This window comes from Carettochelys insculpta, chromosome 7, assembly GCF_033958435.1.
Source record: "Carettochelys insculpta isolate YL-2023 chromosome 7, ASM3395843v1, whole genome shotgun sequence".
NCBI classification, from domain to species: Eukaryota; Metazoa; Chordata; order Testudines; family Carettochelyidae; genus Carettochelys; species Carettochelys insculpta.
In genome coordinates this window covers 39,891,258-39,916,014 of record NC_134143.1, presented here as the reverse complement: position 1 = coordinate 39,916,014, position 24,757 = coordinate 39,891,258, and the positions used below count along the sequence as shown (strand labels likewise).

At 47.7% G+C, this 24,757-nt stretch overlaps 1 protein-coding gene across 2 annotated transcripts in view; it reads left to right on the top strand.

Annotated features, from left to right (window-relative positions):
* The window catches only part of SLC16A12 (solute carrier family 16 member 12), a 56,532-nt gene extending 33,783 nt beyond the window's left edge, over positions 1 to 22,749 (top strand). Inside the window, exons 3-8 of one of the 2 annotated variants that reach the window (XM_074999538.1) lie at positions 6,995 to 7,098; positions 8,205 to 8,348; positions 13,658 to 14,249; positions 15,719 to 15,978; positions 18,142 to 18,233; positions 19,687 to 19,873. In XM_074999538.1, the coding sequence (XP_074855639.1) occupies positions 6,995 to 7,098; positions 8,205 to 8,348; positions 13,658 to 14,249; positions 15,719 to 15,978; positions 18,142 to 18,233; positions 19,687 to 19,749 (1,255 nt within the window). In that variant the 3' untranslated portion in view covers positions 19,750 to 19,873. Of the gene's footprint in view, positions 1 to 6,994; positions 7,099 to 8,204; positions 8,349 to 13,657; positions 14,250 to 15,718; positions 15,979 to 18,141; positions 18,234 to 19,686 lie in introns of both variants that reach the window. The other variant, XM_074999537.1, reaches the window with a different exon arrangement.
* The last annotated feature ends 2,008 nt before the right edge of the window (positions 22,750 to 24,757 follow it).

The following is a 24,757-nucleotide window of genomic DNA, read 5'->3' as shown; positions in this document are numbered from 1 at the left end:
AGAAAATAAGATGTATTCTAGAAACTTAATCTGTACATTTGGGGATGAGATGGTTTCTTCTGCTGGTATTGCTATGTTTTATTTTTACTACACATGGGAGCCTGATCTGTCAATATGAGCATGTCATCTGTATGGGGGATGTCAGAGTCAGGCAGCACAGTATGTGAGAGACATTGGAGACATGTGTCCCATATGAGCTGGCAACATGGTACAATTACAGCTCCTCTGACTTACAAAATGTATTTCTTTTTAAATTAAGCTGCCAGATTCAAGGAAGGGATTCTGTGGTAAGTCCTGTCTTATAAACACTTGTCTAAAGCCATGTAAATGTTGGTCCAATGCTACCATATCTACTACAGCTACATGAACTATACAGAGATTTAACCTTTCTATCTGGCACCCTCAGGATCTGACCAATGTTGAACCAGAGAATTTGCCAAACTATAGGAAATCAGTATTATCTAGCAGCATTACCGACACTTCCACTGCTTTCTGGGCTCTTAGCAGACATTTAGGGCTAAATTACAGCTAGATAACAGCACAGAACACAGAGAGCCAGGACAGGTGGCTATAAACAAACGTGATGGGATCATGAGAAACTTGGCCACACCCACGAGAAGAGGACATCCAGCTCAGTAAAATCATGCTGAACCACAGATGTTGCCACAGATCACAAGGGGCCAGACTAGAGAGGCCCAACCTGTAGTAACAGTACAAGTTTTCTGTAAAGGCAGTTTTATCCCTAGAATGTTTGCTTTTTTTGCATGTGAAATATATTGATTTGCATGACAGAACTGACGCTGTATTTTCTAGAACAGATGCACCCGAAATCTGGCCTTGAATTGAGAGACAGTCGATTGTTTGGCGATAGAGCCGGGAGACCACTCAACAACCCCTTTCTTATTTAACAAACTTGAAATATTCCTATTTCTCCACCTGAGAGGGACACGTGTGTGGATATTTTATTCTGAAGCATCACAAAACACTGCTAACTGGTGGTGTCGTGCCACATGAAGGAGACTGGAATTCCATGACAAATTTGAGATTGGACATGGGTGCAGCCAGAAGACCTGATAAAAGGCACTAAGTTACCAGACCCTGTACCTCTGTGTCTTTACTGATGCTTTCAATGAAAGCACTGTGCTTCTAGTCAGGCATAAAAGCTTTTTATCCTGAGGTCAACTTTGTTCTTTCATGTGATATGGAAAGATGGCAGACACCCAGGGGGAGGAGGGATTGCTCAATGGTTCCAGCATTGGCCTGTGAAACCCAGGGTTGTGAGCTTAGCTCTCGAGGGGCCATTTAGGGATCAGGGGATCAAACAGATATGAAAAACAAAGATGGTGCTTGGTCCTGCCAAGAAGGCAGGTGACTGGACTCAATGACCTCCTGAGGTCCCTTCCAGTTTGATGCACATGTGTATCCTGCACTTCGATGCAGTGGAGTCAGGAGAGAAGAAATGTGTCTCTGTATATTCTACTGCAGCTTGCGCTAATGACATCAGTGGGGCATTGGCTCTGTTCATGCTGACCTCATTGTGGGGTCAGAATTGGAGGCCCCGTCCAGCAGGCATGCCTGCACTTAATGCACATGATTCTCACTGATGCCATCGTCAGAGCAGGGGTTGTGTTGTTTGATCTGAAGTAGGAGGCATCTAAATAAGTAATATTAATAAGCTTAACAATAATTGTCATCCGTACAGGCAAGGTGGTGGTGGGAGGGGGCAGGGGAGGAGAATTTGCTTCCTATTTGTACTTCAACATTCTACTTTATTGACCAGATTTTAAACCGTTGGCCTCCTGTCTGGGTGTTCACAACAATGGAGGGCTGGTCTCAGACTTGCTCTCTGTAGATAAAGAACTATTCACACACCACATTGTTAAATCAGCCTGAATTTTGTGGACGGGTGGGTAACCTGCAGCCTGCAGGCCACGTACAGCCCATTGGGATTCTGCATGTGGCCCTGTGAGACTCTTTGTTTACCGTTGCCCAGACAAGTTTGCCAGGTTCTGCGGATTTCCATGCAGCATTACTAAAGTGACTCGTACATAAAGGAACGGGCGTATGAAGTGAGGTGTTTGCTGATTACACACAGCATTGGCAATCAGAGCTATGGTTACAACAGACTTGTGGGCCACTGAGATGAAGAAGGGTGACTCGTGGCCCATTCTCTAGCCCAGGTTGCTCATTACTGAGTTAGTGTATACTGCTGTCTGCGGGCATGTGGGCACTGGTTCCATGATTACTGTCAGTTTATCCCAAACTTTACACAACTGTGTATAAACAACTGTGTTTTGTGTGTATATCTGAATTCTTCTTGTGCCCCCAGAAGTAACTCATGGCTTAGGGAAAGCTCTTCCTTTTCTGTACATCCAGTTGTTTGTCAGACTGTCTCTGTTGTCATGTATCGGGGTTAGCCGTGTTAGTCTGTATCTGCAAAAACGGTGAGAAATCCTGTGGCACCTTATAGACTGACAGATAAGCTTTTGTGGGCAGCTTAAGCTTAAGTTCAGTTTTCTGCACATGCAGTCTGGCTGCTTGGCTGTTCCCCATTCCAAGACTGGGCAGGATGACTGCATGGTTTGGATGATTGCTGTTAAGTGTTAGTTGCTTTGTTACAGAGTTTTATGATTATTTTCCCTGAATGAAATAGACTTCAAACAAGAAAGCAGAGTTGTCTGGTATGTGTTTCAATTTGGCTTTCTTTGCCCACAGAAGCTTACGCTCCAAAAAATCTGTTAGTCTATAAGGTGCCACAGGACTTCTCGTTGTTATCATGTTGCTGTGGTTGTGTAGCTTTGGTTTTTCACAAGGATAGGTGGTTGGCCTATTGCTCAGCCCTTTCTTCCCCTCCCAAGTCCCCCGTCCCCAGATCTGGAGGACAAGTAAACTACTTTTCATGTGGTCACTTTGACCAGTCAGGTTTAGTTTGCCTTGCCAGGAGTTAAAACTCCCTCTGGCATGGCTTTCAGGGTCATAAGCCAACATCGCTACCACAGTCCCTAGGGAAACAGATGAGGTGAGAAGCAATGGTAAGGCTGGGGTGTTCCAGTGACTGAGAGCTATGCCAGCAGCAGTTTTAACATCTGGCAGGGCCACCCAAACTTGACAGCTCAAATGGCCAATATTCTATTCTTGAGAAATGTCTCGATGCCAACTGACTGAAAGCACAGGGGGTGCACAGAGTTTTATGGGGATTGTCCGGTGAAGTATATGCTTCATAATAATTCACTAAAGGTTGGCGGATGAGATCTTTAGTGAGCACCCGTAGCCAATTTGTCTCTTGTAATCACTGGAAAAAGTATGCACAAATAATATTTAAGGAGTTATACTGAAAAGAGAGGATCTTAAGGCAGATAATGGGGGGAGACCAGTCCTTTCCCCCAAATTCCCCCAAAGCTGCATGTCTGTGCAGCTTCCCATTAAGTCCCACACAGAAGCTCAGGGCTGCAATGGGAGAAGCTATCTTTTTCCAACCCCTGAAGCTGCTGGGATGGTGGGGAGGGGAGCCTCTCCCTGCCGGACGTAGCACAGAGCTGCCATGGCCGGGGAAAGGGGCCCCTCCCCAGCATCCACAGTGGGCAGTTGCCTAGGTAAACCCCCATACCAAAGCTCTGTCCCACCTTGTGCCCCCCAGCCCTGAGGACTCTCCTGCACCCCAAAGCCTTTACCCTTGGCCCTATCCTAAAGCCCAACCCACAGCCCAGAGCCTGTACTCCCCCCTGCACTCCAGCCCAGAGCCTACACCCACTCCTGCAAACCCAGCCCTGAGCCCCTCCACAAACCTGGAGTCCCCTCCTGTACCCCAAGCCCCTCATCCTCAGCCCCATCCCAGAACCCTTGTACCCAAACCCTCTGACCCAGTGCTGGCCCCCCTTCTCCTACCTAGAACCTGCTGGCCCCACTCCAGCCACCTACATTTTGTTGTGTGTGCCATAGGAAGGTGATGTGTTGCACTTCTGCACCACACTGATGCACGTAAGAAAATTCATCCTGCTCGGGGGGGTGGGGGTTACAAATTCCAGGGAACAGAGCTCCTGGGGTGCAGCCGGGGACCCTGGGACAGACAGTCCTTGTTGCTTTCAGCATGGCGAGGCAGGGGAAAGGCAAAGCATGGGACCCCGCGTTTGCTTTTTGCACCTCAGTCCCATGTGCTTGGGCAACACAAGTCCAGGCATGTCTGGGGCATTGCTGAAGCTTTGTCTACACTTCGGAAATTAAAGCACCGCTGCAGCGGTGCTTGAATGTGGAAGTGAGGTCGCGGCAGGAGCGCTGGGCAGGGGGTCTCCCGATGCTCAGGGCGAACCGCCTGCACGAGGGGAGTTGCTCACTCCGGGCTCTGCAACCCGGTTTACACTGGTGCTTTTGTTGTGCTGGGGAGAGGGCGTTTCACACCCTGGGGCCACAAAATTGCAGCGCAGTAAAGTGCCGGTGTAGCCTTGGCCTGAGTCTCCAGGCAAAGTTGAGCAATTCCCATGGGTGGGCCTCATGCAGGCGAGTCGTTGCATTGTCGCTTCCTTGCTGGACAGGCCTCAGCTACTCTCTGTGCTGTGGTCTGTGGGGAAACGCTGCCAGGCTGGTTCCCCAACTGACAGCTTGTTGTAAGGACAGCCGAACAACACAGTCTCATCCTGAGGCACAAACCATGTGGGGACTGCAAGGGGTGTACTGGCCAAGTGCCCCTGCCCAGGCCTTGCTCCACCCCCACTGCTTCCAGTGGGTGCTGGGCAGTCCCCACCCCCTACTCCCAGCCTACGAGTAGCACTTCCGGGCCATGCCGCTGCGGGGGAGGGGCAGGACTGCCCCCCTACACACCAGAAGTGGTGCAGCTCTCATGGTGAGTGTGGGGAGGAGGTTGTGGGGGTGCCTGTGCCCCCCCTGTGAACTTTATGTGCATTGGTAATATGCCCGTGCAGCTAGAGAAGGTGATATACCTATACAGCTAGACAAATGACTTTCTGCAGATTATATCCTTTCCCAGAGCTGTGCTGACAATGTAAGGGGCTCTGTGTGAGTTACCTGAGGCTGCTCCAGTAACCCACCCCCACCACACACACACACGGCTTCCGCCAGGGCTTCCTCCTGCCACCTCCCTCCCCCTGTGGCTTCTGCCAGGGCTCAGGGCTTCCCTTGCACCCTCCCACCCCACACCCCATAGTTTACCTTGTCCCCACCTTGGATGGCTTCTCCTTGGCTTGGGGCTTTCCTCCCTTCACTCTCCCCACCACCGCACACAGCATCTGCCAGGGCTTAGGGCTTCCCTCAACACCCCCACCCCCGCCGCTTACCTTGACCACCACCCTACTCATTTATGGCTTCTGCTGGGCATTCTTGGGCTGGCGCTGAACCACAGAGGCTGGGGACTCCTCTCCACCCCACTGTGGCAGGAGGGAGCCCTCAGCTCAGAAGCAGACTGGCTGATAGGACCAGGGGGCCAGCAGGAGGAGCAGGGAGAAGGCAGGCCCTGCTGCTGGTAGCCACGGGAGCAGCCACAGAGGGGCTGGAACAGAGTAGAACCAAAGGCTGGTAAGGGCCATCCAGAGGCGCATCAGCACACGTGGCTGCATAGGAGCAGCCAAACATTGGGTGCGCCACATTTTCAGGTGCCCAGCGCAGCCGTGTCCTCTGGGATGGCCCTGTCCTTTCCCCAGTACTTTACAAGGCATACTTTGTATGTAAGCACACGGTGACACACAAATGAGGACTATGGGGGCTACAGGGCGCTCCCCAAGGCATAGTATGTCACAGGGCCTAAGGGCTGTGTACTGCACAGAGCATTGGCCTGAGGAGTAACTGGTACACTGGGGTAGTCTCCTCTGGAAGCAGCAATTCTGTGAATACTGCCAGCGTCCAGTGGGCCAGGGGTTAAAAACTCCAGGGAAACACTTGGAGGACTTGGGGGTTGGGAAGCACCTATCAGTAACTTGTCAAGAGGGCAGGGCCTACATAGAGGGGTTCTGGTGTTGCCCATGGCTGGAGCAGCAAGGAGCTGACACGTGGCAGCTACAGACGAGGTGTCCCCAGGCTAAAGGTTGGCGGTAGTGAGGTGGCTTACGACTCTGGATCTGCCCCCCGGGATGTATCACAAGGTGAACAACACGCTAACAGCCTTTCCTAATGGAAAAATGAAGTTACAGAAACCAGGCCCACCAACTGGGGGAGGGAGGGAGGGCAAGGGGCACAACTAGACAGGGGCCCAGTGTTTGAAAGGGAGCTCCCAGCTGCAGCAATAGCAGCAGTGGTGGCCAAGAGCTCCAGGCCCGTTTGAAGCACCACGAGAGCATCACTGTTGCTCTGAGGCATGCCAGGGGCCAGTGCTGTGCTCTGGGTGGTGCTAAGGGCTGAGTCTCATTTGACCTGTCCCTTCTGCCTGAGACTCCATCACTTCCAGGGACGTGGGGCTGTTGGGTCCAATGACGGAAACACAACAAGATGGCCATATCAGAATAATGCGCAGGGAGGGTGGGGCCTTCTTCATGCCCTAAACAACGGCCTAGAAGTTATCTGACTAATAACAGTGTAGGAATAGGAAAATAGTTCATGGGAGGTTAGAATAAAAGAGGTCAAGAGAATTATCTGGTGCTCCTGGTAGAAAGATATGTCTTCCTTGTCCTTGATGGATTATCTTGATCTGCTAGTCCCACTACTGGGATCATAGCGGTGGCCATTCTGAAACTCATTTGTCATTGTCTCATTTACTCTTCTGTAACTCAGTCAGACAGAAGTAAGCCAGTCACACGAACGACTGTAGGAACTATCCATCCTACGTGCCACATTTTCATTTGTCCTTATTTCCTGTCTGTCCAGAGTCACCTAATTTAAGTATCAATTTTTCAGATGTTTAATGACCCAGTGCCTTTTAATGACCCGGTGCATTTCCCTTAAAAGTCAATGGGACTCTTTGCATTGACTTGCATAGGATTTGGAACGAGCCCAAGCCAGGTACGTTTTCCTCCTGAATTTAACAGATCGGTATTCGTGTTTTCTTTCTTAGATGCATCTCAATTTTCTTTGTGGAGTTCCAGACATACTTTGCTCAGGATTATGCCCGAACAGCATGGATCCATTCCATTACAGACTGTGCCACAATGCTGTGTGGTGGGTATTGCCCTCGCTGAATAATAAACAGCTCTGTTCTTCAGTCCTATGAGTGCCTCACGTTAGTGTATTCACGAGTCATCAGAGCCCGTGTGGAAAATTTCTCATCTGTCAGGCTGGCCTTTGTTGCCATATGGGTATAGAATGTCCAGGCTTTATCCTGCAGTACAGTCCAGCCAGGGGGACTTCTCCGTCTCATTTTGTCTGATAGTGAAAAGAAAAAGAGCACTTTCTTATGCAATGGTGTGTGTTTTCAGAAGTGTTTTTGTGACGAGATCTAATGAGAAAGATCAAAGTTCCATTGGCATCCCACTAGGACTCACTATGCCTAGTATTTTGTAGTTACATTTCAGATCCAATTGTTTCCTAGCTCCTTTGGTTCCAGTCACATCCACAACTTCCCTTCACCACACTTTTTTGTGAGCAAATGTCATTTGTGTTTTCTTTCTGAAACATTCCCGGGGACCCCTGCACAGTTCTGCACTTACTCTTAACGTTTCATGGATCTTGCTTAAAGCTCTGCAAAGTACTGTGCACACTTAGGTTCTGGACACATCATATTGCACGCAGAGCGGTCTGCCTGCATTCCTTGCATTCCAGGATTGGGGCCTAAAATGTAGTCAGACACTTCCATACCAACTACACCACATCTTATAGACAGAGCTGTGAGGACAAAGTTCTCTACTTGAAACTCTTAAGGGAATTTTAAGTAGGTAGGAAAATGAGCACTTCCGGTGAGCGAAGCTGGACTTTGACACTCTGCATTGCCCTTCAGGTGTGCAGAGGATTCAGCTTTAAAACTTTGCCTCCTTTGACCCTGTTACTTGAAAAATAGCTTTGTCTTATATTGGTAGTCAGTGATTTGGCTTGATGTAATGGAAAACAGAAAACAGTCATTTTGAAAGGATTTCTGAGGAGGTCACAAACACTGTGACATGCCAGAGGTGGATCTGAGCCGTCACACCAATTCTGCAGCAGCAGATCAGCGTTTTTCTCGTTTGTCTGGTTTTGTTTGTTTGTTTGTTTGTTCCCAAGCCTTGACTCTGCTGGTGAGGAAGTGCATCTCCATTCATGCTGTTCAATAACTGCATTCATTATTTTTGAAGCCCCATTTGGAAGTTTGATCAGTAATCATGTATCGTGTCAAGTGGGCATCATGCTCGGAGGACTGCTTGCATCTGCGGGACTGATCCTGAGTTCATTTGCCACAAGCTTGGAACACCTCTACTTTTCATTAGGAGTGCTTACAGGTAGGAGGGGTTCATTGTGTTTGCCCCAGCCATGACTTGAACATCTGTGGGTCCACCCCTGTCCCAGAGACATTGCGCCAGCTGCAGTCAGCAGGGGCTCTCAAGCTGGATTCACCCTTGATATGGAAGTGTGCCCAGCTTGCATGGGATTCTGAGGCAGGGCTCTAGGCCTCTGGTAGTTCCTCCTGATCTGAAATAGACCCAGCTTTGGTGACCTTCCTTGCACACAGCAAACATCATCTATTCAATGAGTCTGTAGCTGAAGGCAAACTTCCCAGATAATAAGGAGGCGGGAAAGAGAACTGTTTGCTTCTTTTTGTTGGTGAGTTACAGGCTAGCAGAGTTCCTTTCAGCTTTATTGCTTTTTTGATTTGGTATATTATAAATTATAGGTCAAGACACAAAACTTTGCATTGGTTATTGTTTTTTATTTCAATCAAGACAAATCATAAATAAATAAGAGTTGTTGTATCAGTGTCTTAAGTCACTATTGCCTGCCTTATTTCTGCTCAATCTACATTCAGGTTCAAAGCACAAATTCTGTTAAATGCATTATCCTAACACCCCATCATCCCTTTGAGTTCAACCACTGTGTTAATAGAATAGCCTCAGTCTATCCTGTTTTTCTATAGTTGCTGGCATGCGTGTGCGCACGCACGCACACACGTGCGCAGGCACACACACACACACACACACACACACACACACACGCACAAAAGGGAGAGTTTGCAATAGTTACACTGAGTTTCCTACCTCATTGAAGCTGCCACCGTAGCCACGGTGATATAAGCCTTGTGTTTGGTTCCCTGCCATTGAGTTGGTAGAATTACTATACTGTGTGCTGCCAACAGCTTATTTGCTAAGAGAAAAATTCCTTGTTGCAATGTGTGTTGCTCCTGCATTATAATGTTAACCTTTGTCCGGTGTGTTCTCAACAAATAAAAGGGACTCTTGTAACCCACAGCACCACGTCAGATACCCTCCTTCTGCCACTGAGGCTTCCTTTATGAGAGCTGCTACAGATGCTGCAAGGAAGCAGTGTATGCTAAGTTATAGACAGATCATGTCACAAACAACGAATTTAGGGAATTAATAGGGAAGTAATAAATTAATGGTATGGCTGGAAGGACAGATGCATTGAGCTGACCCATAACCGAGAGGCCAGGTAGGAACCACACTCGCTTTGTAGTGTCAAAATCCACTGCCCTTCCTGGGGCTTGATTTTATTCACAAAGAAATAAACAATAAGAGAGTGTAAAGTTCAGCTAAAACCTCCCCCACACAAAGTCACAAGTCCTGCCTTAGAATAGATACTTTTCATAGCTGTTACCTCTGAGCTATGTAATAAGCTGTGGTCTCAGCGTGTCAGTTTAATCATCTCTCCCAGTCCAGCTAGCAACTGCCAGGAGAGTGGAGTGTTTCTGGCCAGCACTGGTAGCCTGCTACAGGTTCATGTAAGAATCTCATGTGGTCTCATCTGGAGTGTTGCATCTCATCTATGATTGGCCCTGCTTACTAATGCACTCCAATATACAATTAGCCTTCTTGGCTATGAGGGCACATAGTTGTCTCATATCCAGCTTCTCATCTGCTGCAATCCCCAGGTCCTTTTCTGCAGAACTGCTTAGCCAGCTGGTTCCCAGCCTGTAGCAGTGTTTGGGATTCCTCCATCCTAAGTGCAGGACTCTGCACTTGTTCTTGTTGAATCTCATCACATTTCTTTGGGCCCAATCTTCCAATTTGTCTGGGTGTCTCTGGACCCCATCCCTACCCTCCAGCATATCAACCTCTCCCTCTAGTTTAGCGTCACAAATTTGCTGAGGGTGCAATTCATCCCCTCATCCATGTAATTAATAAAGATGTTGAACAAAACTGGCCCCAGAACCAACCCTGGGGATAGTCTGCGAGATACTGGTCTTCAGTCAGACATAGAGCTGTTGATCACCACCATTAACTGTATCAGAAGCTTTGCTAAAGACAAGGTATATATCATGGCTACTGCCTTTTCCACATCGATATATTTGTGAACTTGTTCCCTGCTCAGATGAATCAAATTAATCTCCTAAATAGGAATGACATTTTTTTCTGAACCTCTTCAATGTTGGTCCTGAAGGTGGTCACAACACCTTGAATAAGGGCTTTTTCTAGAGGTTTAAAATTCCTTACAATTCCCACCAGGTGAAATATGGAATTTCATCTTACCAAACATGTTACATCTTATCAAACAATAGAGAGACTTTCCCTCCACCACCCTTTAGAGATCTGCAAGCGCACAAATCTGCCCTGAAACGCCGTATTTGAATTTGTAGCTGAGCATAACATCAAGGGATGACTGTAGAACCGATAGATACAATGACCTCACAATGTACATAGGAAATCCCACCATCCACTGACACTGTCAGGGCCAGGTACAAATAACTCGGTGATGGTGCTGTGCTTTTGTCTCACCTGAGCACATGTTCACACACAAAGCTCATCAGTCCTTACTGAGCCTCTCAATTGGTACAGATTAATGAATTTCAACTATATATCACCCCAGAGATACCGAGACCACTCCCGAGAGAGAGTGAAGTCCCTGTCCTACAGCCTTCGCTGACAGCCAGCTGGCTTTTCACTTGTGCAGTAGAGCACATGGCTTTGGCCCCTGAAATCACAGGTTCTTTTCCTCCTGAGGACCCAGGTCCACCAGCCTTACAGATATATATTTTTGGCTCAGCATCTCTGGGTTTTTTCCACATTTTTCTCTCCTCTTCACTGAACTGCAAACTGTGATAACTCGGGCCCTTCCAAATTCAAACATACCTTTGATCAATTTCACAGCCACAGGGTCTTAAAATTAGTCAATTTCACGATTTCAGATTTTTACATCTGAGATTTGATGATGTTGGAACTGAGGGGGGGAGGGTCCCTGATCTGAAAGAGGATGGGTTGGGGGGGTGGGGAAATGTCCAAAGCAGTTGTAGGAGGATTGCCGTGCTCCCTTCTGTGATGCCTGCAGAGCCCAGCTGATCTGCCCAGTTCTGCTGGGAGCACCCCAGCTGAGAGTGGCCAGTGGTGAATGAAGCAGAAGCCCATGGGTCCTGTGTCCAGGGCAGGTGTGATAACAGGAGAGAGAGGGCAAAGGGAGGAATTGTGCAGGGGACAGGATGATTTAAAAGGAGCCAGGAAGAGGGGACCCCCCATCCACCGCTGCTGGCAGCATGGCAGGGCTAAGGCAGGCCCTCACTCTGTACCATTCCCAGAAGCAGCCAGCCAGCCCCATCCTGCGGCATCTGGGTAGGGGACCTCTGTATGCTGCCCCACCCTGAGTGTTGACTCTGCAGCTCCCATTGGCTGGGAACTGCACCCAATGGAAGCTGTGGGGCCAATGTCTGTGGGCAGTGGCATGTGGAGGGAGACCTCTTGGCCTCCTTACCGAGGAGTCACTGAGAGTGGGGTGGGCTGGTTGCATTCATGGAGCTGCCTGAGGTAAGCGTTGTGCCTCTGATCCCCTCCTGCATCCCAATCTCCTATCCCAGGCCAGAGCCTGCATTCTGCCCTCAAACTCCCTCCCAGAAACCAACCCCTCACCCCATCCCACACCAAAACTCCCTCTCAGAGCCAGCACCACACAAAAGTCAAGTGGATCATGCCTGCACAGGCATGGCTCGGGCATATAGTGGACCCATTGACCAGGGCAGCAGGTTTGTATAATTTTTGGAGGTGTCCAGAATGGGTCCAAATCCTCCCACAACACCCACACTGGCTTGTAAGGGTTGGAGGATGGTGAGGGCTCTGGATCGGGTGTGGAATGGACTTAGGGCTAGGGCAAAGGTTTAGGTTCCAGGACTTAGGACTTTGGCTGGGCCGGGAATGAGGAGCTCAAACTTTTGGAGGCAGCAGACAGACTGCTGTGGGGTTGGGGCAAGAAAGAGAGACTCACCTCCCAGTGCTTCTCCCCCTTCGGCACTCAGCCAAGCCTCAGAAACAGTCTAAGTCCCCTAAGGCTGCCATATGCCTCTTCCCTCAGCAGGAACAACAGTCACCCAGCTGCCCATCCCACTCCTTTACAGCCAGGATGCAGCAGCAGCTGGGGAGGGAGTGCAGGGGCCCCAGGGCAGCTGCCCACTGCAGGTCAGGTCAGGTCAGGCAATGGGGGGAGGTGTTTGGGGACTGGGGGGCAGGCAGGGCCAGGGGAGAGACTGACCCCAGCATTGCTAGAGCTGGGCCCCTGGGGCCCTAATATTGGTTGAGCCTGGGCGCCATGGGCCCACATGACTCTCTGTCTTTGCCATTGACTGTTCTGCCCTGGGGTCTGGAATCGCTGTCAGTGGGACTGGCCCGGCATCCTGGACAATTTGAAAGTGGGTGATCCAGCCTCAGCAGAAGCCCAGGGCTGGAAGCCCTAAGCCCCAGCAGGAGCCAGAAGGGGAGGCGGAGCAGAAGCCTCAAGCCAAAGCAGCCATGGGGTCTGGGCAGGAGCTGTTGGAGCGGCAGTCTTGAGCCTGGGCAGCCTGAACCCCAGCCGGAGCCACAGCAGGGTATCCCCAAGCTGGGAAGGAGCTGCAGGGGTTGGCAGCTCCCAGTTCAGGTCCCTCAGCCCAGGCATCAGGTGCAGGGGGCAGAACTCCTGAACTCTGCATGTCACCTGGGTGGCCCCCACCCCTGGCATGAGCCTTGTGGGGGTGGTGGGTGGGAGCTGAGCAGCCGCAGCCTGGGCAGGAGCCATGGGGGAGAGGGAGCAGACGCCCCAGAGCTTGTGTGTTCCTAGCCTGAACCGAAGTCATAGTGAGAGGAGCAGCACAAGATGGGCAGGAGCTGCAGGGGGTGACAGCCCCCATCTAGCTTCATGAGCCCAGGCAGCTGCCACAGGAGGTAGAAGCCCCAAACGCTAGTGGGTGCCTGAGCTGTTCCCAACCCCAACAGAGCTGCAGGGGAGGGGAGAGCAGCAGCCGGGGCAGGAGCCATGAGGTGGAGGGAGCAGAAGCCCTGGAACTCAGGCACCCTGAGGAGACGGGGCAGCTGTCCAGAGCCCAGCCCTGGGGCTGCTGCAGTGCAGGAGAGAAGTTGTACCACCCTTATCTCTGTGCTGCCTGGGGAGGTGGGATGGATCTGTCCCATAACAGTTATGCAGGGGAAGGACAAGTCCTGTCCTTCCCCAGCTTGGCTGATGTTGGGAGATCAGATTTCACGGGGCAGTGACAATCCACAAATCCACAAAGGGCATCTAGTTTATTAGCACTGCTAGAAGTGAGTTACTTGGTTTACTGTAATATACCCTGTTGTCTGAACTGCTCACTAAACAGCCTTCATTCCACTTTTTTCCCTAGGAGTTGGATTTGCCCTTTGTTATTCTCCAGCCATAGCAATGGTGGGCAAATATTTCAACAAAAGAAAAGCGCTGGCATACGGGATAGCCATGTCAGGGAGCGGAATCGGCACCTTCATTCTGGCCCCAGTGGTCCAACTCTTGATTGAACAATTTTCCTGGCGTGGAGCCTTACTCATCCTGGGCGGTTTTGTTTTAAATCTCTGTGTCTGTGGTGCCCTGATGAGGCCTATTGCTCTTATGGAGGACCGTAAAAGCCCTCCTGAGTTTCTTGAACAGGAGTATGTCTCAGAAGCACAGAAGCAAGACTTAAAGCAATTTTCCATCTGTTCACCTTTAATCAAAGCCTGGTCCCATGAGTGTCTATGCTGTTGCTCTTGGCAAGAATACAACTTCTTACTGATGCCAGACTTCATGGTGCTAGCAGTGTCTGTTTTATTTATGGCATATGGCTGTAGCCCTCTTTTTGTCTACCTAGTGCCTTATGCTTTGAATGTCGGTGTGAGCCATCAGCAGGCTGCCTTCCTTATGTCCATACTGGGTGTCATCGATATTATTGGTAATATCACCTTTGGATGGTTGACAGACAGAAGGTAATGACAGACAGCAAACTAGTTTTAAGCCTTTGCATGTGGGATGTGTAATGCTTGCTAACATACATCATGAGACCATTCCAAGTGGCTTGCATTTATTTTTCCAACAGATGAGCTCAGTGTATGGTATTTGTAGATCTTTGAGACATGCTCATACTTTACTTCTATTTTCATCTGTGGGTTAACTCATATATTTAATTTTAATTTTTAGAAATGAATAACATTTCTCCAAAGTTGCCATTGTCTAGAGTGTAAATGTCTCTCTCTGTTCAGGGCATATTAAGCTTTACCTTCTGTGTTTGATCTGTAGAGGATGGGAGTCTACTGTTTCTGTCTTGCTTTCTCGTTTGCGCTGCTGTAGTGGCATAAAAGGGACAGAAGCGCTGGCCCGGTCTGGTGATGCCTAAACAGAAACGGGCAGAGTTAAGGTTGTATGTAGTGTTCCCTGTAAGCTGAGTGCTTGGGCAGCTGCCCAGGAGAGTTTCAGCTGCGACCCAGCCGAGCAGCAGAGCACTCACAGCCACCCGCAGCAGGCAGCATGTGTTTCTATTGGTGGTGCACATAACAAAATTTATTCTGCCCATGGATGGGAAAAATTAGAGGGAAAACTAGTTGTATGTGAATCCTGACTTCTGTATTGCCCAACGTTTTCGTGCTCACCTGTGTTTTGCTGCCATTATTCTATATTGACATATTGTTGTATGCAGTGCCTGTAATACTGGAGGCAAAGATCAGGTGAGTGCGGCTGTAGGATAGTCTAATGGACATTTCAGTTGTCATACTCACTTAGTTCATTGGGTCGTTGAATCAGTGCCAGGTTTGGATTTGAGTCTCCTCTGACTTTCACCACCTCTATCATTAGGACCTTTGTATCAGTCCTAATTAACAGCAGTAAAAATGAGTAGGGGGAATAAGGCTGTTTGTCTTATTTCCGCAAAATACTAGTAACAGTCTTAGGCTTAGCCTATGCTATGGAGAAATATCGGAAAAAGATACACAAATTGTGCACCATAACTTGCATATCTTTTCCCACTTTCAGTCGGGAGCGGCTTTTCCAAACTTTGGACCATCTACACGGCACCAAATCTTGGAAGAACCTCCTCCGTTGGGTTGTCCTTCCTCGTCGAACAAGGTTCACAGGGCTGGTGGCAGAATGTGTCCGCTTTGCTGGAAATGTTGTTAGATATGGTAGACTTTTTCCGAGAGACATCTGGTATACCGGAAAAGGGCTGTAGTCTAGCCCTAGCCTTTGTGAGCTTGGATATAAATACAGAAGAATATATGAAGATAGCACTTTAAGCTGGACATTAAAACTGTGCAGCATAGAAAAGACACACAGCGGGTTAACACAGAAATATATCCCAGGACATAGCCATATGTGAATGGCAACTAGTGAACTAATAGATCTGAAAGTGAAGAAAAGCACAGAGGAAATGTGCATAATACCCTTTCTGTCTTTAAATCCACAGGTGTCTGAAGAAGTACCGCCATGTTTGCTACATCTTCGCTGTGGGAATGGATGGCCTCTGTTATCTCTTCCTTCCCATTCTCCAAAGTTTCCCCCTGCTTGTGCCGTTCTCATTTACTTTTGGGTATTTTGATGGAGCCTACGTTACACTGATTCCTGTCGTGACTGCAGATGTAGTAGGAATTGGTTCCTTATCAACAGCCCTAGGTGTAGTGTATTTTCTTCATGCAATCCCTTATCTAGTGAGTCCCCCCTTTGCAGGTCAGTTGACAGATGACTCTACTGTACTATTCATACTGTTACTCCAGACTTTCCTTCTGACTGAAGTAGAACTATTTATTTAGAGCTGGTCAGATATGGGAAATAATTTTATGTGGAAATTTTGTCCCATATGTTTCACAGAAATTTCAAAGAGTGGTGAAAAATGTCACTAAAAATAAAGTTCTGGAAAATGTCATTAAAAAGTCGAGTTGCCCTTCACTAAGTTACAGCCCATCAAAATTATCTACTTTTGTGAAAAAACACATAAAAGAGGAAAAATACAGAGGCTAAGATCACAGAAATGTGGCATTGAAAGGGACCTCCTAAGCTCATCCTCCTGCGCTGAGGCAGGACCTAGACCATCCCTGACTGGTGTTTGGCTAACCTGTTCTTAAAGCTTCCAGTACTGGGGATTTCACAACCTCCCTTGGAAGCCTTTTCCAGAACTTACCTACGCATTTACTGCAAATTAATGGTAATATTATCTCTAACCTGTATCTCCCTTGCTGCAGACTGAGCCCATTGCTTTTTGTCCTACTCTCATTGGAGTTGATCATCATCCTCTTCATAAAGGCTCTTCCCATATTGGAAGAGTGGTATTAGGGGACACACACACACACACACACACACACACACACACACACACACACACACACACACACACACACACACACACACACACACACACACACACACAAATATTAAACATGCCCAGTTCTGGTTTTCAAACCCTTCTGTCATGCTTTCTGCTCCCACCAGGCACAGCCCATAGGCCAGATCCAGCCCTGCCTTGCCTGACTCCAGCCCACAAGGCTCAGGGCTCCACACCCACCACCTACTGTGGGCTGGATGCTGGAGAAGGGAGCCCAAAGCCTTGGGAGCCAAATCCAGGCCAGCCACCATCCAGATTTTGACCACATGCTGTGGATTTTCCTCCCCTGCAGTAGGCTATGAGCTATGTCAAAATAGAAAATTGCCCTGTTAGGTTGAGTCGTCATGATTTGTTCTTGATAACTTCATGTTGGCTATTGGTTATAATCCTGTTATCCTCTAGGTACTTACAAACTGATCCTTTCATAATTGTTCTAGTGTCTAAAACACCAACAGACCCTGGTCATTTGTGGGCAGAACTGACCCTTGGCCCTTTGTACATGAGCTTCTACCACATGAGCTAAAAGCCAGCTGGCGGTTACTAAGGCTATAGCACTGACCTGTGATTCTCTCTCTAAGTGGCCTCAGTGCTACTAGATGGGATAGTACAGAAAATGTGTGGGTTACATAGCCATAATTCTCCAGGTCCTCTTTGTTCCTCTTTTTAGTGATACATATGGTGTTTGCCCTTTTCCGGTCCTCTATGAGCTTTCCCATCCTCTGTGAGGTCTCAGAGATAATTCCTGAAGGTTCTGAGATTGTTTCAGATGGTTCCTTAAGTACCATATCATGAATTTCATCAGGCCCTGCAGACATGAATATATCTAATTTATCTAGATTCATAGATTCCAAGGCCAGAAGGGGCCATTATAATTATCTAGTGTGACCTCCTATTTCACACAAGCTATAGAACTTCCCCAGTTCTCTCCCAGACCATATATTTTAGAAAAAAATTCCAGTCTTGATTTAAAAATTGCCAGTGATAGAGAATCTATCACAACACTTCATAAATTGTTCCAGTGATTAATTACCTTCACTATTAAAAAGTACTTCTATCTGGCCAGGGCCTGCACTGGTCGGGCTCCCTCAGAGCCTACTATCCTGGAAGAGGCCTAGCCAAGCCTACCACAATGTCCCCACACCCCGACTATCCAAGATTTGCGAGGCTCCTGCACCAGGTGGCTCAGCTCCAGGGAAACAGGTGGGGCTCCACAGGTGGTGGGAAGCAGAGACTGCCCAGAGCTGGAGTTGCACAGGGCTACAGCCAGGAGGCAGAAAGAAGCTGGCAGGAGAGGCCAGGAGGTAGAGAGGAGCCTGCAGCCAGCTAGGGCGTAGGCCAATAGGAGTAGGTTGTGGATGGTGGTGGGGGTAAGGGTGGAGACAGTGGACTGGGGAATGCTGAGGGCACAGTGCAAGCGGAGCAGGCCAGGGCCACTTCTGAGCATGGGTCTGGCTCCTTGAGGCCACTGGCACCATGATAAACCCAGCATTTTGGACCCTCCCACCATACAGGCCTCCAAGATAAAAGCTGGCAAGGAAGGAGAACGATTGCAGCATCCGGCCCATATTGGAAACAAAAGTCCTCCTCCAATGTGGGTAAGGAGGTAAGAAAGCTGGATGAGAACAAAGGGGATTAGTAATTAACCTGGGTGACCCACAGTTTTATGGAGGTTATCCACCCTTTTGCCTGAGGCCCTGCCCCTCCTGCCCCCTGTCTACCACTGAAGCCCAGGGACCTTCCGCCAACCCCAGGAGGCCTCCAGCCCCAAAGCACCAGGCGACCAGAACCTGGGTAGGGCCATGTGGGTCTGTCTTTGGAGGCGTAGCCTTCCCCTGCCTAGCATATGTGCCGCACATGGTAGTTAAGAGCAAACACCTTAGTGTGGCTTTGCTTTTCAGCTTGTGTATTTTTCTAACATTTTCAAATATCATTACCAGTCTCAGTGTGTTCTTCCCTGGTAACTGATCAAAGTACCCTCACTGCGATGTTTTCCTTGTGTTGGTGAGGAACACCAAGATTCCTGTGGCTTAGTTGTTTTCTAAATTCTATGTAAAATTCGTGTGGGTCTTAGCACTAAGTGATGGGGAAGAGAAGGGAAAGGAAAATAAACAAACAGCATCTGAGCCCTGAGCAGAGAACCAAATCATGACCTATACACCACGTGAGTCCAACTTAAGCTCTATTTTGATGGAGAGAATTGTGCACGCTAAAAACAAACTGAAATTTAGGGACATAGAGTGAAATAATGCATCATGTTATTGTTTATGTAGTTCAGCAATATAAGAAGCTCAAGAATTTACCTTCTGCCATGAAAGTCAGTAAACCTGTCCTTTTGTACACTTCAGGACCCAGAGAGCTTTATCCATCCATTTCAGAAAGGTGTGCTGGTGGCTGTGGGTTTCCTGTTAAATTTCTTTAGTGTGAAAGTCAGCTCAGGTTCTTAAGTAGCTGGGCCCTCATGCTCTGAACACCATATCTCTTCCCAGGTTAACATAAGTAGCTGGCTGAAATAGGAATTAGTAATGAGGACAATGATGTCCTGGTCGTTTCACAGAAAGGATTTCTTTCATTTTGTGTTTGTTGTACTCTACAGGTTCAGCTTCACTTCTGCTTTTGATGCTTTTTCATTTAATTTGTCACACCAAAACCCCAAAACAATTGAGCTTTTCAAGTGACACACAAGCCCAGGCAACATGGGGACCTCATGCACAGAATAGCATTTACTCCCATGGCTTTGAGCACATTTTCAAGCTGTCAGCTAAATCTGTTCTTTCAGAGGATGTTTATATAGGATCAGAGGGAAAACTAGTGTCCTTTTGTAATGGGGTTATGTTCTGAACAAAAGCCTCTAAAAACTTGAGCTAACTGTGATGAGATCATTGTGTAAGATGTTTGTTTTCTTTCCCCAGAGGCAAAGTGTATTTTAACTGTTGTGTCAGCTATATATGCATCACACTTAATCACTGTTGTATGAAGCATGTAAACTGTAACATGAGGGGCTGTACTAGGGGCTTGCACACTATTAAAAGTCCTAACAATTATTTGTTTTCTAATAGGTTGGCTGGTGGATACCACTGAGAGCTACACTGCATCATTCGTTCTGTGTGGATTTTCTATGATATTCAGTTCAGCATTACTGTGCTTTGCAAAACTAGCAAAGAAAATAAAAAAGTCACATTTGAGGTCACTTGCCAGAGATACTGACACAAAACAGCAGATATGGACAAATGGAGCAATAGCTTATTCTGTGTCTCGGGAATTAAATCAACAGGATGGAGAAATATTGGCCACTGAGGCAAATAGCTACAGCAACAGATGACAAGTGTCACCCAGCTTTGGTATACAGCACAGCCATGGCGAAGAGAGATATGACTGCACATGCTACAATCCTGAAGATGTATTTTCCCAATACAATGAAAGAAACAAGGCATCTTGCAACTAGATTTTTCTCTTAAATTTTAATAGGGCAAAAACTGTGGTTTCTACAGCTATAAAACAAAGCTAAATAAAACGAGGAGAGTTCTTCAGGTAATGTGTGTGGGATATTTTCTGGGTCAGTGGTGCTGGCTCCAGAGATAATAGGATGAATCTACTGAGGTAATTAATCATAATTAATTTAGGTAATTTATATGTTTGTTGAAAAGAAAACTGATCAGAACTTAAATTATAACTGTTTTAAAAATAGGGCTGGTGAAATAAGCCTTTGAATACTGCACTTTGTTTTATGTATCAGTGGACTGACCAGCAAAAAGAAGTTCCAAGCTTATTGGTCTTTGCCAAATGTTTGACAATCACTGTTACAAATGTCAATGCCATTGCTAGGGAATTCTGACAGACTGTTGTGTTTTAGATCCTATAGAACATTACTTTAAAGTTTCTCTGAAGCAGCTTTAATTTTACAGTCTGCCTAAATTTTGTACATAACTAGAACCCAGCTTTATGAGAAACATGATTCTTAGAGCTCTGTTACCAAACCTCCTACAAAATGTTTGCTCTCTCCCACTTCAGAGGTCCCTGGAAACTGGATTTCTAGGAGCTAGTGCTCCAGTTCATGTATTATCCACTGTTGCTAATCCCTTTGAGAGAAGATGGGAAGGGAGTCTGCAGTCCAGTATGTTTGGTTTGTCTTCCTGAGGTTTTAATGCATAGCAGCGGGCATGCTGACATAAAAACCAGCTAAAGCAAGTTCTCATTGCCTGAAATCCAAACCGGACCCAACCCAGAGGTTCTTCTCTCTAGAACTCCAGGGGTCAAAACCTCAGAGAATATGAATCAGTGATTTACAACAGATAAGGATCTGCCCCATAGTTATTTTTTTCTTTGTTTGGGCCAGAACACAATAGTTGACATTTGCTGCTGGCTCAGGATCATAGTGTTGGAAAAAAAACCAATATAACTGAATGCTTCCGAAAAGCCATGGAGTAAATGTAGCCGCTTGCGGGGCACATTATTGATACATTCATCTGTTAAATAATAGCGCTCTTCTACATTTCCAAAATGTAACAGGCAGGTAGCATCAAAACTCTGCAACGAAGGTCACACTCTTGTCTCTGTTTTGATACCGTGTAAGGTTGTAGTCTGCTTTTTCTCAAATTGATTACGAGTCCAAAGAATTTTCATTGACGCTGAATTAGTATTTTTCTTTTATGATGTATTCAGTAGTTGGTCCATGCTTTTGTAGTCTTCTGTAAATGTGAGAAGGGATGTGATCCCGGTATATAAAGCTAATTTAGATTGTCAGGAGCTGAGGTTAAATGCTTAGGGGCATAAAACCATATTTTTTATAATCTTTACAACTAGAATATGAGTTGACTAGATTTATTTGTCATGCATTTTTCAGTGCGAAATTTTGAGATGTAATCTGCCCTTACCGTTAGCACTCTGACAAGGTGTTTATTATGGGAACCATGTTATAGAAATAGCGTGAGTCTGCAGTCTGGTTTAACTGCATATTATAGGTAAGGACTGTGACTTCCAGCCAGTTCTGAAGCAGTAGCCACTATAGCAAACTAGCCACATTACTCTGAAAATATATATATGTTTCAAGCCAACTAGCCACATTCAACCAGCCAAATAGTCACATGTGGCCAGTGGCTGGCATGTTGGACACCAGGGGTCAAGGGGGTTATATGCAAAGGTAACCTTTGTCCTTTACTGATATTACAGAAGCTCTGTGAGTGGGCCGGTACCCCTATTTATGGGCTGCAAAGGTATGAAGGGATGAATATACAAACAAGCAATCTGCATGTAGTGGGGGGGTGTCCAAACCACCTCTTTCTCCTTGCTGTTCTGGTATGAGAGAGGAAGAAAGGGATATGTTGTCTCTATGCCACGAGAGGATCACTCTTTCAGAGGAGACCCAGTGTGAGCCAGTTATGCAGTAGTGCAAAGCAAAGTGATCATGCCATGCCAGTGATGCTGGCCTGTGGCTTTAACTTAATCCGTTTCTCTTTTGAAACTTGTACTTCAGTACTCTTTTTCTGTTCTTTACAGTTTAGTCAATAACATTTTAATTGCTGCAGCAGAGCTGGAAAGGCCACTAAAAGTGGGAAAAGAAAATACAACTAAGTATTAAGTGGGGGAAATGACACCCTGAAATCTGGTTTAGGTGTCTGGAATAAAATCTCTCTTTTTTAAAATAAAAACGGCCATACTGGGTCAACCGAAGGTCCATCTAGCTCAATATCCTGTCTTCTCACTGTGGCCACTGCCAGATGCTTTAGAACAGGGGTGGGAAACAAACAGCCCATGGGCCAGATCCAGCTCTGGCTTCCTTTCATGCAGCCCATGGTGAGGGTTGGGGTTCCCTTCTCTCCTGCAGCCAGGCAGTGGGCTAGCACTGGCTCAGCCCACTGTGGTGGGGAAGGGAACCCCAAGCCCAAATGAGGGGCCAGATCCAGCTTAGCAGGGCTGGAGTGCAAAAGAGCCCCAGCACCGCAAGTGTGTGTGTGTGTCTTCTTGTTTCTTGGGGGCCAGGCCAGTTGGGGTTTGTCTTTTTGCTTTTGTTTGGTTGTTTTTTGGTTTTCCAGGCTGGGCCAGCAAGGGTTTTGAAGGAGTTTTGCTTTTGTTTAGTATCGGAGGAGTAGCCGTGTTAGTCTGGATCTGTAACAGCAACGAAGGGTCCTGTGGCACATTATAGACTAACAGAAAAGTTTTGAGCATGAGCTTTCGTGAGCACAGATTCACTTCACTTTTGAGCACCTGATGAAGTGAGTCTGTGCTCGCGAAAGCTCATGCTCAAAACTTTTCTGTTAGTCTATAGGTGCCACAGGACCCTTCATTGCTGCTTGCTTTTGTTTGCTTCTCACTGGTGTGTGGCCCTCAAATGATTTTTCTTTGGATCAGTGACCCCTGACCAATAAAAGATTCCCCACGCTTGCTGTAGAGGGAAGGAACAGAACAGGGCATTACTACTGAATGATCCGTCCCCTCTTGTCCAGTCCCAATTTCTGACAGTTTAGGTGTTTTCAGCATAGGGTTGCATCCTTGACAATCTTGGATAAATTGCCATTTCTGGACCTATCCTCCATATACAGTAAACCCTCGCTTTACACATCTTCAGGTTGCCCAAAACTTGCTTTAATGTGAGTTTCACAGAACTTGAAGACACGTGGCTGTCAGCCTGTCTAGCTTCCTGCAGCTGCAGGCAGCTATGCAGGTCTGAGCCTCTTCCCCCCGCCTTACCAGGGGGAAGGCTTTTAACTTGCCTAATTGCCTGCCCCTGTGGGCAGCCAGGTGGGCTAAAACTCCCTCCCTAGAGTGGGCTGCTGGGAAGGTTGGGAGAAGGGTTTTAGCTGGGCTTATGCTAAAACCCCCTTTCCTGACCACAGGATCAGCCTCCCCCCACAGCCCCAGCTCAGCCCCAACCTGCGCAGGGGGCTCCCAGCCCTTGGTGCACTACATGGGGCTCGGGCTGCAGCCTCCCGCACAGCACACAGGGCTCAGGCTCCAGCTCCTTGCTCACCACCCCCACAGCCCCTGCTCCAACCTCCATGGCCCCAGCTCAGGCTCCCCTGTCCTGCTCACCACCCGTGCATGGCTCCAGCTCATCCCCCCCAGGAGGGCGGCTCCTCCCGGCTGCAACCAAGCCCCGGGAAAGTGGCAGTCATGTGTGTTCGCAGCCCCGGGGTTCAAAAGCTCCATGTATAGCTCTGGTTCAACCTCTCCCCACCTCCCCTGCAGCCCTAACCCACCGCAGGCTTAACCCCCTGTCCCCCGCTCCCATGACCCCAGCCCACCACCAGGTTTAACTCTTCCCAACTGCTCCCCCCACCCCCAAGCCCAGGACTTACAGTTCAAAAAGGAGCTCCAGGAGCTCCTGCTGCTTCCCCGGCTGCAGAACGTGCGTTCCACCAGGGAAAAAAACCTGCCCCCAACTTAACGCGAAATTCAGGTTACGTGAGCTTGTGCGGGACACAACCCTTGCATCACTCGAGGGTCTATTGTATTTATCTTATTCTTCTTAACCCCATTATAGTTTTCACCTTCTCAACATCCTCTGACAACACGTGTCGCAGGGTACTGTGCATCGTGTGAAGTATTCCCTTTGTTTTGTTTCAAACCTGATACCTGTTAATTACATCAGGGGGCCCCTAGTTCTTATGTTAAAGGGTAAACAACTCTTCCTGATTCTCTGACTCCGTACCATTCGTAATTTCATAGACTTCTCTCGTACCCTCCATAGTCGTCTCTTTTTTAAGTTGAACAGTCCCAGGACATGTCTACGCTACAAAATTGGTTTGATTTTATTTCATTCAACTTTGAGCTTGGGATTTAACAAATGCAATTTTACTTGTCCCCACAAGGTGGCTGTGGTCAGCGGAGCACATCCTCACTGCAGAAGCTGCATCCATTTAAGAGGTGATGCATTGTGGGTAGCTATCTGTCAGACCCCCAGATTGGCATTCTGGGCTAGGGTTTCAGTGTCTCATGGGATGAAGATACAGTGAGTGGGTGCTTATGGGTTCATGTAATCAGCCTCCATATGAGTGGCTCAGAACCAGCCTTGTCCTGTGGTGTGCTTGTTGAAGCTCCTTTATTTTCATGCAGCATTACTGTGCACCCCTGCTGTAGCCAGCTCCTATCTGCCATGCCTTATGCAATTTTGGCATAGACACCAGTCTTTCT